The sequence below is a fragment of the Neoarius graeffei genome, chromosome 3 (genome assembly GCF_027579695.1).
Source record: "Neoarius graeffei isolate fNeoGra1 chromosome 3, fNeoGra1.pri, whole genome shotgun sequence".
Lineage (NCBI taxonomy): Eukaryota > Metazoa > Chordata > Actinopteri > Siluriformes > Ariidae > Neoarius > Neoarius graeffei.
This window is the reverse complement of record NC_083571.1, coordinates 118,588,815-118,601,624: the sequence shown is the minus strand read 5'-3', so window position 1 is coordinate 118,601,624 and position 12,810 is coordinate 118,588,815. Positions and strand designations below refer to the sequence as shown.

At 41.1% G+C, this 12,810-nt stretch overlaps 1 protein-coding gene across 1 annotated transcript in view; it reads left to right on the top strand.

Annotated features, from left to right (window-relative positions):
• Nucleotides 1-12,810, top strand: part of LOC132882657 (CNK3/IPCEF1 fusion protein-like) — a 137,301-nt gene that overhangs the window by 110,290 nt on the left and 14,201 nt on the right. Inside the window, exons 19-22 of the mRNA XM_060915740.1 lie at nucleotides 2,847-2,918; nucleotides 3,238-3,299; nucleotides 9,218-9,306; nucleotides 10,927-11,125. Coding sequence (XP_060771723.1) covers nucleotides 2,847-2,918; nucleotides 3,238-3,299; nucleotides 9,218-9,306; nucleotides 10,927-11,125 — 422 coding nt within the window. The remainder of the gene's footprint in view (nucleotides 1-2,846; nucleotides 2,919-3,237; nucleotides 3,300-9,217; nucleotides 9,307-10,926; nucleotides 11,126-12,810) is intronic.

The following is a 12,810-nucleotide window of genomic DNA, read 5'->3' as shown; positions in this document are numbered from 1 at the left end:
ATAAAAACAATACAATAATCATATTAATAGATATAAATAAGAAACAAATTATTATAAAATTATATTACAAAATTATATAAAAGACGCTGCTCAGAAAACGCCCGCTCTCTGAGAGATTCCTTAAAGGGCATAAGCTGTTCGATTCGCCTTGTAGAGAGAGGGAGAGTATTCCAAAGGCGGGTAGCAGAAACAGAAAAAGTGCGCCCGCCTTCAGTTTAATGTGCCATTTAATAATACAGGCGTTGTCCCATCAGCCAAGGCTGTATGTTTAGATTTATAGCAGTATGATTGCTAAATATACATTATCTTCATCTTGAACTAATAATAAACAGATTAATCATGCTCTTCAACAAGGAAATATATATCCACTGATTTGGTCATGAAACAATGATAATGTTTCTGGAAGGAGTCTCCAGTGTTAGTAAGTTTTCAAGAATGAGGGTTTTGCAGTTGCTAGGTAACATGAGATGCTGCTTTATTTTGTCTGCTTGACTTCAAGAGAAACAAAAAAAGAGAGCTTGGTGAGGTAACGGCCAGCAGGTTATACTTAGCAGTTATTGCTTAAGTGATAGCAGGAAGTAACTTATCTCGCAGGCATTTCACCGTATTAAATGTAATCATAAATGGATAAAGAGCATGATGTTATTTTAATGAATAAAAAATTCAGTGCAATGGGATGGAACAATGCAGTGGTACAAAGTGACATGTCATTGAAAAACTATTTGACTTATAGCAATTTTTTAATAATCATTTTTAGAAACGCCAATTGTTTAACACTTTAATTTCTCTGTCGATTTTAATTTAATTTAAAAAAACTTAGAAAATTAGAATAACGCTCCATGTTAAAAATCAATCTACTTCGAGTGAGCATTTAAAATTGATCATTTCAACCTGGATTGTAACCGAATGTTCTTCTGTACTCCTTTTAATGCATTTCAGTGTCCAAATGTAGCTCAAGCCCCTCACTAAAACACTGCAGTAATCTCAGAGCAGTTAAGCATCTGCACTAATAGCATGCTGTCACCTCCTCAGGCACAGGAAATAGTCTGGTAAACACAACTTAACTACAGTGCTCAGACCTCGCACTCCCACTTCCGCTGCAAACAGAGTGACATGTAGACATACAGTGGTGCTTGAAAGTTTGTGAACCCTTTAGAATTTTCTATATTTCTGCATAAAGATGACCTAAAACATAATCAGATTTTTACACAAGTCCTAAAAGTAGATAAAGAGAACCCAGTTAAACAAATGAGACAAAAATATTATTCTTGGTCATTTATTTATTGAGGAAAATGATCCAATATTACAGATCTGTGAGTGGCAAAAGTATGTGAACCTTTGCTTTCGGGATCTGGTGTGACCCCCTTGTGCAGCAATAACTGCAACTAAACGTTTGCGGTAACTGTTGATCAGTCCTGCACACCGGCTTGGAGGAATTTTAGCCCGTTCCTCTGTACAGAACAGCTTCAACTCTGGGATGTTGGTGGGTTTCCTCACATGAACTGCTCGCTTCAGGTCCTTCCACAACATTTCCATTGGATTAAGGTCAGGACTTTGCCTTGGCCATTCCAAAACATTAACTTTATTCTTCTTTAACCATTCTTTGGTAGAACGACTTGTGCGCTTAGGGTCATTGTCTTGCTGCATGACCCACCTTCTCTTGAGATTCAGTTCATGGACAGATGTCCTGACATTTTCCTTTAGAATTCGCTGGTATAATTCAGAATTCATTGTTCCATCAATGATGGCAAGCCGTCCTGGCCCAGATGCAGCAAAACAGGCCCAAACCATGATACTACCACCACCATGTTTCACAGATGGGATAAGGTTCTTATGCTGGAATGCAGTGTTTTCCTTTCTCCAAACATAACGCTCCTCATTTAAACCAAAAAGTTCTATTTTGGTCTCATCCATCCACAAAACATTTTTTCCAATAGGCTTCTGGCTTGTCCACATGATCTTTAGCAAACTGCAGACGAGCTGCAATGTTCTTTATGGAGAGCAGTGGCTTTCTCCTTGCAACCCTGTCATGCACACCATTGTTGTTCAGTGTTCTCCTGATGGTGGACTCATGAACATTAACATTTGCCAATGTGAGAGAGGCCTTCAGTTGCTTAGAAGTTACCCTGGGGTCCTTTGTGACCTCACCGACTATTACATGCCATGCTCTTGGAGTGACCTTTGTTGGTCTACCAATCCTGGGGAGGGTAACAATGGTCTTGAATTTCCTCCATTTGTACACAATCTGTCTGACTGTGGATTGGTGGAGTCCAAACTCTTTAGAGATGGTTATGTAACCTTTTCCAGCCTGATGAGCATCAACAACGCTTTTTCTGAGGTCCTCAGAAATCTCCTTTGTTCGTGCCATGATACACTTCCACAAACATGTGTTGTGAAGATCAGACTTTGATAGATCCCTGTTCTTTAAATAAAACAGGGTGCCCACTCACACCTGATTGTCATCCCATTGATTGAAAACACCTGACTCTAATTTCACCTTCAAATTAACTGCTAATCCTAGAGGTTCACATACTTTTGCCACTCACAGATATGTAATATCGGATCATTTTCCTCAATAAATAAATGACCAAGTATAATATTTTTATCTCATTTGTTTAACTGGGTTCTCTTTATCTACTTTTAGGACTTGTGTGAAAATCTGATGATGCTTTAGGTCATATTTATGCAGAAATATAGACAATTCTAAAGGGTTCACAAACTTTCAAGCACCACTGTATGCAAACACACTCTCAGTTTCTGAAAAGATCTGTCTTTAGCCTGCATGTTTGATGTATGTAAGCAATCATTTCCTCCTTTTTTCTGTTTTTTGTGTTTTATTTTTGCAGTGCTATAAAGGCCAGCCACTCGCAGGTTGTGACACTCTTCTTTGCAGCTGAGAACTCACAAGATATGAACATGTGAGTGTCAAAAAGAAGCGCAAGTAGGAAGTGTGTGTGCGCACACTTCTTCTCATGTGCATCGTGGCTCTTTTGCATATTTGAGATCACCAACCATGAGCTGGTACTGTATGTGATAGTCATTAATTAGTGAACTGGAGATCCTGTGGTATTCCTTTTTCACTGACAAACAGGCTAGAGCTCATACACAGACAATACTGTACAGAACATACAGGCTACATTTAGTACTCGTCAACACATCCACCTATATGCAAGATGTTGCTTGTAAATTAGGTATCTTGTTTATTTTCCTGCTCACAAACCTTTTTTGTGATAACAGGTGGTTGAGTAAGTTAACTGCAGCTGCTAAAAAGAAAGAACCTCTAGAACTGGTTGCTGCAGGTAATGATGTCCACCATTTTTTACAATCACACACACACACACACACACACACACACACACACACACACACACACACACATTCATAGTTAAAGATAGATGGCCTTTCAGATTTTTCAAGTGTACACCCAATTATTTTTGTTTAGTGACCGAAAGCTACTGAATTTGAATCACAGACTTCCAATTTTATTCGTTTTTTAAAAATAGAACAATTAATGAATTTATCTCCACGTGGGCCTAAATTCGCCGCTATTTTTTCCTGCTTCCTCATGACCCAATTCAAGATACATCATCATGCATCACGTGGTGGGCTTTCCCCGTTCATGCAAGGCATTGTGGGATACAAATTTGAAACAGGAGAGAAAAATGGAGGACGTGAGTGTGCGAATGAAATGTGAAAGAGCGACTACAGTAATGGAAAGAAAGCGAGAAGAAAAGACGTTATGTTATACAACCCCAATTCCAAAAAAGTTGGGACAAAGTACAAATTGTAAATAAAAACGGAATGCAATAATTTACAAATCTCAAAAACTAATATTGTATTCACAATAGAACATAGACAACATATCAAATGTCGAAAGTGAGACATTTTGAAATTTCATGCCAAATATTGGCTCATTTGAAATTTCATGACAGCAACACGTCAAAAAAGTTGGGACAGGGGCAATAAGAGGCTGGAAAAGTTAAAGGTACAAAAAAGGAACAGCTGGAGGACCAAATTGCAACTCATTAGGTCAATTGGCAATAGGTCATTAACATGACTGGGTATAAAAAGAGCATCTTGGAGTGGCAGCGGCTCTCAAAAGTAAAGATGGGAAGAGGATCACCAATCCCCCTAATTCTGCGCCGACAAATAGTGGAGCAATATCAGAAAGGAGTTCGACAGTGTAAAATTGCAAAGAGTTTGAACATATCATCATCTACAGTGCATCAGATCATCAAAAGATTCAGAGAATCTGGAAGAATCTCTGTGCGTAAGGGTCAAAGCCGGAAAACCATACTGGGTGCCCGTGATCTTCGGGCCCTTAGACGGCACTGCATCACATACAGGCATGCTTCTGTATTGGAAATCACAAAATGGGCTCAGGAATATTTCCAGAGAACATTATCTGTGAACACAATTCACCGTGCCATCCGCCGTTGCCAGCTAAAACTCTATAGTTCAAAGAAGAAGCCGTATCTAAACATGATCCAGAAGCGCAGACGTCTTCTCTGGGCCAAGGCTCATTTAAAATGGACTGTGGCAAAGTGGAAAACTGTTCTGTGGTCAGACAAATCAAAATGTGAAGTTCTTTATGGAAATCAGGGACGCCGTGTCATTCGGACTAAAGAGAAGAAGGACGACCCGAGTTGTTATCAGCGCTCAGTTCAGAAGCCTGCATCTCTGATGGTATGGGGTTGCATTAGTGTGTGTGGCATGGGCAGCTTACACATCTGGAAAGACACCATCAATGCTGAAAGGTATATCCAGGTTCTAGAGCAACATATGCTCCCATCCAGACGACGTCTCTTTCAGGGAAGACCTTGCATTTTCCAACATGACAATGCCAAACCACATACTGCATCAATTACAGCATCATGGCTGCGTAGAAGAAGGGTCCGGGTACTGAACTGGCCAGCCTGCAGTCCAGATCTTTCACCCATAGAAAACATTTGGCGCATCATAAAACGGAAGATACGACAAAAAAGACCTAAGACAGTTGAGCAACTAGAATCCTACATTAGACAAGAATGGGTTAACATTCCTATCCCTAAACTTGAGCAACTTGTCTCCTCAGTCCCCAGACGTTTACAGACTGTTGTAAAGAGAAAAGGGGATGTCTCACAGTGGTAAACATGGCCTTGTCCCAACTTTTTTGAGATGTGTTGTTGTCATGAAATTTAAAATCACCTCATTTTTCATTTTTTGGAATCGGGGTTGTATACGAAGGAAAGGAAACGCAGGACCAAACTAATAAATATGGGCGCTCAGCGAGCACCTCGGTGTGATCAGCTGTTCGTTTAGCGACAGAATGATGGAACTGTCAGTGCACGCTCAAAGGGAAACCTGTAGATGGCAGTAATGCAACACTGTGGATGCCAACTGCTGTAAAACCCAAAAGAAGAAGAAGGTAAACCTGCGCATGCACACACGGACTTCCTCTGTCTGCTTGACTGCGCCAAGCGAGCAATTTCATGCACATTATTTGCTTTAATCCCCTCAAATTAAATAACTTCCCAGCCACAGAATGGCCTGATATTTTGTGAGAGATTACAGAAATAAACAGATATCACAATCACCACATTTCAGAGGGAACTAAATTTCACTGATTTTTATGAAATCGAAAGGCCGCCTAGCTTTAAATATCTATGAGTATCTACAAAATATCTAAATTCTCAATGTACAAGGTGTACCATTTACCTTGCCTTCATATATCCACACTCAGGGTATGCAACACGGGTATGGGCTCCTCAATCTGTAGAACTTTACTCACTCTCGAGCTACAGCAGCTGCTCCAATTTCCACTATCGCGACATTAGACAGTACATGTCTTGAAAGAGTTGCTTTTTACAAATACCTGGGCGTATGGCTTGATGATAAGTTGACTTTTGATGTGCATATTGGCAATCTGTTGAGAAAGTTTAGGCCTAAACTGGGTCTTTTTTTTTCGTTTAAAAAAATGCTTTCCATTTGAGGCTAGAAAGAGAATAGTGCAAAGCTCCTTTTTATCTGTATTAGACTTTGGTGATGTGATATACAGTGGTGCTTGAAAGTTTGTGAACCCTTTAGAATTTTCTATATTTCTGCATAAATATGACCTAAAACATCAGATTTTTGCACGAGTCCTAAAAGTAGATAAAGAGAACCCAGTTAAACAAATGAGATACAAATATTATACTTGATCATTTATTTATTGAGGAAAATGATCCAATATTACATATCTGTGAATGGCAAAAGTATGTGAACCTCTAGGATGAGCAATAAATTTGAAGTTGAAATTAGAGTCAGGTGTTTTCAATCAATGGGATGACAATCAGGTGTGAGTGGGCACCCTGTTTTATTTAAAGAACAGGGATCTATCAAAGTCTGATCTTCACAACGCATGTTTGTGGAAGTGTATCATGGCACGAACAAAGGAGATTTCTGAGGACCTCAGAAAAAGCGTTGTTGATGCTCATCAGGCTGGAAAAGGTTACAAAACCATCTCTAAAGAGTTTGGACTCCACCAATCCACAGTCAGACAGATTGTGTACAAATGGAGGAAATTCAAGACCATTGTTACCCTCCCCAGGAGTGGTCGACCAACAAAGATCACTCCAAGAGCAAGGCGTGTAATAGTCGGCGAGGTCATAAAGGACCCCAGGGTAACTTCTAAGCAACTGAAGGCCTCTCTCACATTGGCTAATGTTAATGTTCATGAGTCTGCCATCAGGAGAGCACTGAACAACAATGGTGTGCATGGCAGGGTTGCAAGGAGAAAGTCGCTGCTCTCCAAAAAGAACATTGCTGCTCATCTGCAGTTTGCTAAAGATCATGTGGACAAGCCAGAAGGCTATTGGAAAAATGTTTTGTGGACGGATGAGACCAAAATAGAACTTTTTGGTTTAAATGAGAAGCGTTATGTTTGCAGAAAGGAAAACACTGCATTCCAGCATCTTACACCTTATCCCATCTGTGAAACATGGTCGTGGTAGAATCATGGTTTGGGCCTGTTTTGCTGCATCTGGGCCAGGACGGCTTGCCATCATTGATGGAACAGTGAATTCTGAATTATACCAGCGAATTCTAAAGGAAAATGTCAGGACATCTGACCATGAACTGAATCTCAAGAGAAGGTGGGTCATGCAGCAAGACAACGACCCTAAGCACACAAGTCGTTCTACCAAAGAATGGTTAAAGAAGAATAAAGTGAATGTTTTGGAATGGCCAAGTCAAAGTCCTGACCTTAATCCAATGGAAATGTTGTGGAAGGACCTGAAGCGAGCAGTTCATGTGAGGAAACCCACCAACATCCCAGAGTTGAAGCTGTTCTGTACGGGGGAACCGGCTAAAATTCCTCCAAGCCGGTGTGCAGGACTGATCAACAGTTACCGCAAACGTTTAGTTGCAGTTATTGCTGCACAAGGGGGTCACACCAGATACTGAAAGCAAAGGTTTACATACTTTTGCCACTCACAGATGTGTAATATTGGATCATTTTCCTCAATAAATAAATGACCAAGTACAATATTTTGGTCTCATTTGTTTAACTGGGTTCTCTTTATCTACTTTTAGGACTTGTGTGAAAATCTGATGATGTTTTAGGTCATATTTATGCAGAAATATAGAAAATTCTGAAGGGTTCACACACTTTCAAGCACCACTGTATATGCATGCAGCCTCTTCCATGCTTAAAAAGCTGGATTCTCTGTATCATGCTGCAATACGTTTTGTAACAAATGCAGGTTCACGAACACCTCACTGCACTTTATATGAATCTTTAGGTTGTCCCTCTCTATATCAGAGGCGAAAATGGCACTTGTTGATTCTTACTCTCAAGGCATTGCTAGGTAAACTGCCGCTCTATATCTCAAGACTTCTTCTAACTTACCACACAGGCACCTACAATACTAGGCAAGTAGCAAATAGGATGCTCTTGGGTGTTCCGATGGTACAGTCAGAGCTTGGAAAAACTGCCTTATCCTTTTATGCACCATCAATATGGAATGAGATGCAGGTTATCATTACATTAGAAGCACTTCCTACTGTAAACGCCTTCAAAGGAATGTTAAAATCCGCCCTACAGGAAACATGTAGCTGTTTTACCTGATGTGACTGTTGACTGTGACAACTCCAATTCTCACATTCATAATATTGTTGATTTTATGTATAATGTATGTACTTTACTGTATGTATGCAATTTATGTTAATATCTGTGCGCCATCTTGGCCACGACTCCCTGGAAGAAGAGATCTTGTATCCGGTATCTCAATGGGACAATTCCTGGATAAATAAAGGATATAAGAAATAACTCATTAGACAAACTGAACTAGTACAAAGACGGGCTACAAAATATATTCTTGGTCTGCCATAAGTGATACTAGTTAACAGGAAAGATTAATAAGAATAAATGTACTTCCCCTGTGTTACTGGCACAAGCATCTCAACATGGTGCTGTTCTTGAAGATTGTCACTGGGTTACCCAAAATTGATCCCAAAGTCCTGCCATCTGTCGTTAGTTCCATTAAAGAAACAAGAAGTAACAACAGTGTAGCTGGAGTCATGTACAAACAACCGTTCTGCAGGATCTCCACAGATCAAAAGTCATTCCTGATAAGAACAAGAAACTCGCCAACTCAAACTAACACTGTCCTCCTACAAGTCCCTCCTCCTACAGTATGACACCTTAATCCTTATCCTTGCAATTTGCTTTACAACCCTGATGATCCACAACCATGGAGAACAAGATGCGTTAAGTGCAATTCTACACGTAACCTTCTTAGGCCTTTAACTTGTTGTTTATAAATATTTACCACCGCCAAGGAGGTTATGTTTTCGGTAGCGTTGGTTGGTTTGTTTGTTTGGTTTATCTGTTAGCAACATTACGGAAAAAGTTATGAACGGATTGCTCTGAAATTTTTTCCCAGAGGTGTGACTGGGCACAAGTAACAGTCCATTAAATGTTGGCGGTGATCCAGATCACCTTCTGGATCCCGGAATTTTTTAAAGGATTCTTGGCGGAGGTCTGCGCTCTCCGAGTGCTTTTCTAGTTTAAAATTTGTTTACCCTAAGGCAAAGCTAAATAAACCGTCATTGTGACCTATTTCTGTGCTTCATGTAGAACCTGACCACATATGCACTACATATGTCAATCAAAAAGCCCAGAATCAAGACCCTTTTACCTCATGTGCTCTGTGGTCATGATATTTCCTGTTTAACTCTGTGTGTACTCTGAATACAGAGTGTTACAGTGAAGACAGTGATGAAGAGGATGATGTGGAAGAAGCAGAAGTCCAGTACACTGAGCAACTAACCACCAGTTCCACCAATGTGAGACTTTTTGTGGTGTCTGACTTTATATTTTTGTCTGTTTTTATTGTGTGTAAATGTTAAATAATGTAGACTGTGTTCGCTGTTACAGCTGATCAGAGCAGCCACAGAAAAGAAAGTATACTCTATGGCCAAAAGTTTGTAGACACCTGACCAACATTTACATGTGCTTTGTGAACATCTTATTTGAGATTTATTCCCCTTTGCTCTTTGTTCCACCCTTCTGGGAATGCTTTCCACTCGATTTTGAAAGGTGGCTGTGTGGATTTGTGTTTATTCAGCCACAAGAGTACTCGTGAGGTCAGGCACTGATTTTAGGCAACAAGATTTTCCAGTTCATCCCAAAAGTATTCAGTGGGGTTGAGGTCAGGGCTCTGTGCAGGTCTCTCAAGTTATTCAGCTTCAACCTCAGCAAACCATATCCTCATGGAGCTCTGTTTGTGCACGGCAGCATCGTGATGCTGGAACATGTTTGGGTCTCTAGTTCCAGTGAAGGGAAATTGTAACACTACAGCATACAGAGACATTTTGGGGTAGAACCATGTATGGGTATGATGGTCAGGTGTCCACAAATTTTGGGCCATTTTAGTGTATTTAATGCATTACATTGCATTTTGCACTCTTGTGGTTCTTGTGGGGTGCATCTCCATGTGCTGTGCATCTCGGCACATTAACAAGTCTGAGATCTGTATGAAGATGTATTTAAAGATGCCAGAGATTCACGTAGAACATTTTAGATCTGTAGATTATTTTTGATGTGATGCAATATGATTCAGTATTGTGCAGTTTTATTTTAATTGAAGGGTCTTACAGGTACGAAGGCTTGGACTCAGTACCTGTAGGACCCCTAAATTAAAATAAACTCAGACTGACAAAGTCAGAGGCCACACCTCCTTCACTGGAATTTTATACACACACACACACACACACACACACACACACACACACACACACACCGATCAGCCATAACATTAAAACCACTGAGAAGTGAATAACATTGATTATCTTGTGATATGGGATTTATTAGGCAGCAAGAGAACAGTCAGTTCTTGAAGTTGATGGCTTAGAAGCAGGAAAAATGGGCGAGTGTAAGGATCTGAGTGACTTTGACAAATAGTGATGGTGAGATGACTGGGTCTGAGTATCTCCAAAATGGCCCATCCTGTGGGGTGTTCCCAGTATGCAGTGGTTAGTACCGAACAAAAGTGGTCCAAGTGGACAACCGGTGAACTGGCGACAGGGTCATGGGTGTCAAAGGCTCACTGATTTGCATGGGGCATGAAGGCTAGCCCATATGGTCCAATCCCACAGAAGAGCTCCTGTAACACAAACTGCTGAAAAAGTTAATACTGGTTAAAACAGAAAGATGTCAGCATTAACTTTTTCAGCAGTTTGTGCTACAGTAACTCTTCTGTGGGATTGGACCACATGGGCGAGCCTTCATGCCCATGCGACTCAGTGAACCTTCAACACCCATGACCCTGTCACCGGTTCTCCTTCCTTGGAACATTTTTGGTAGGTCCTAACCACTGTGCATACTGATATTGGATCAGTGAAACCTCAGGATTGCCCAGATGTGTGCATATAAACATGCTGAACGCGTATGTGTGTGTTATACAGGGATGTCTTCCTCCACCATGCTGCAGCTCATCCCCATGCCAGGACATGCTCCCCCTTGTGTCTCCCGTGTGTAACACCTCAGAGTGTGTGAGTTCAGACAGCGAATCGTGGCTGGAGCTCAGTTCTAACTCTCAGGGTCCAGTGTGCACCAGCGAGCCCAGTGACATCAGCCAGCTGCAGGATTACCATGACAACAAACGTAAGTGACAGGCTTGTAGTACTCGGGTCCAGGACTCGGACTCGAGTCTGACTCGTGCCCTAATTTTAAGGACTTGTGACTCGACTCTGACTTGAGCACTGATGACTCGGACTCGTGCATTAACTGCATTCGGACTTGTAAATTGGAGACGAAGACTCGGATTTTTTCTTTATTTTTTGTAACATGCCATAATAATTTGGCATAAGATATTTATACCTACATTAAGTTTTGTACTAATTTTGTGTAAAAGTGTCACACCCGTGTGCCTTGGCGCGTGCATCAGATAGACTCTCGGGCGCGCTCTGGACAGCACACGTGCCAAGTGGACTCTTGCACGCGCCGTAAACGACTCGATCCTGCATAGGATTAAGGCACAATCAGCACACCGATATAAAAACTGTGAAAACACACTTACCTTGCGAAGTATTGAGTTCTTTGTGAAGTATTCTCATCTTTGATCCTGCTGAGTCTACGATAGCCTGTTTGTGCCTTGCTCGACCTATCGCCTGTTTTACAATTTTGCCTGCTGTTCTGGATTGTTTACCGTCTTCACTTGTATTAATAAACACACCTTCTGCACTTCCATCCGTCTCCCAACTGTCTCTGACAGAATACTTCACACTCCCTGATAAAGAGAAGCACATTCACCTGTTCATACGCCATGTTCAGGAACAAACTAATGTTAATGGTGCTGAAACAGACACCGTCACATGGTGCAGGTGGAGTCTTGTTCTCGGACTCGACTCGGATCAATAGTGAACTCGATTCGGACTCGACTCAATTTTTTTTAATGACTCGGACTTGAACACTGGGGACTCGGACTCAACGTTTAGTGACTCGACTACAACACTGGTAAGTGAATATCTGCCTTGACATCTCAGTCCAATCTGACACCAACATGTCATTTTCCTCATTTTCCTGAATTTGCATCACAGACTTCCAATTTTATTCGTTTTTTTAATAGAACAATTAATGAATTTATCTCCACATGGCCCTAAATTCTCCGCTATTTTTTCCTGCTTCACCATGATCCAATTCAAGATACTACATCATGCATCCCGTGGTGGGCTTTCCCCGTTCATGCAAGACATTGTGAGATACAGATTTGAAACAGGAGAGAAAAATGGAGGACGTGAGTGTGCGAATGAAACGTGAAAGACCGACTACAGTAACGGAAAGTGAGAAGAAAAGACGTTATGTTATATATGAAGGAAAGGAAACGCAGGACCAAACTAATAAATATTGGCGCTCAGCGAGCACCTCGGTGTGATCAGCTGTTCGTTTCGCGACAGAATGATGGAACTGTCAGTGCACGCTCAAAGGGAAACCTGTAGATGGCAGTAATGCAACACTGTGGATGCCAGCTGCTGTAAAACCCAAAAGAAGAAGGTAAACCTGCGCATGCGCACACGGACTTCCTCTGTCTGCTTGACTGCGCCAAGCGAGCGATTTCATGCACATTATTTGCTTTAATCCCCTCAAATTAAATAACTTCCTGTTAGGGTTTTGCTGGGATTCGAACCTGGTTCGTTGGTGTGATAATCCAGCAAACCCCCACTAGGCCACCAGGGGGATGACTCAAATGCAGAGGCGTGAGGCGGAAGTAGAAAAAGAATCAAAAGGTTTATTTAAACTATATACACTATATACAGGGCAAAACAAAAGACAAAAAAAAACCAAAGAGT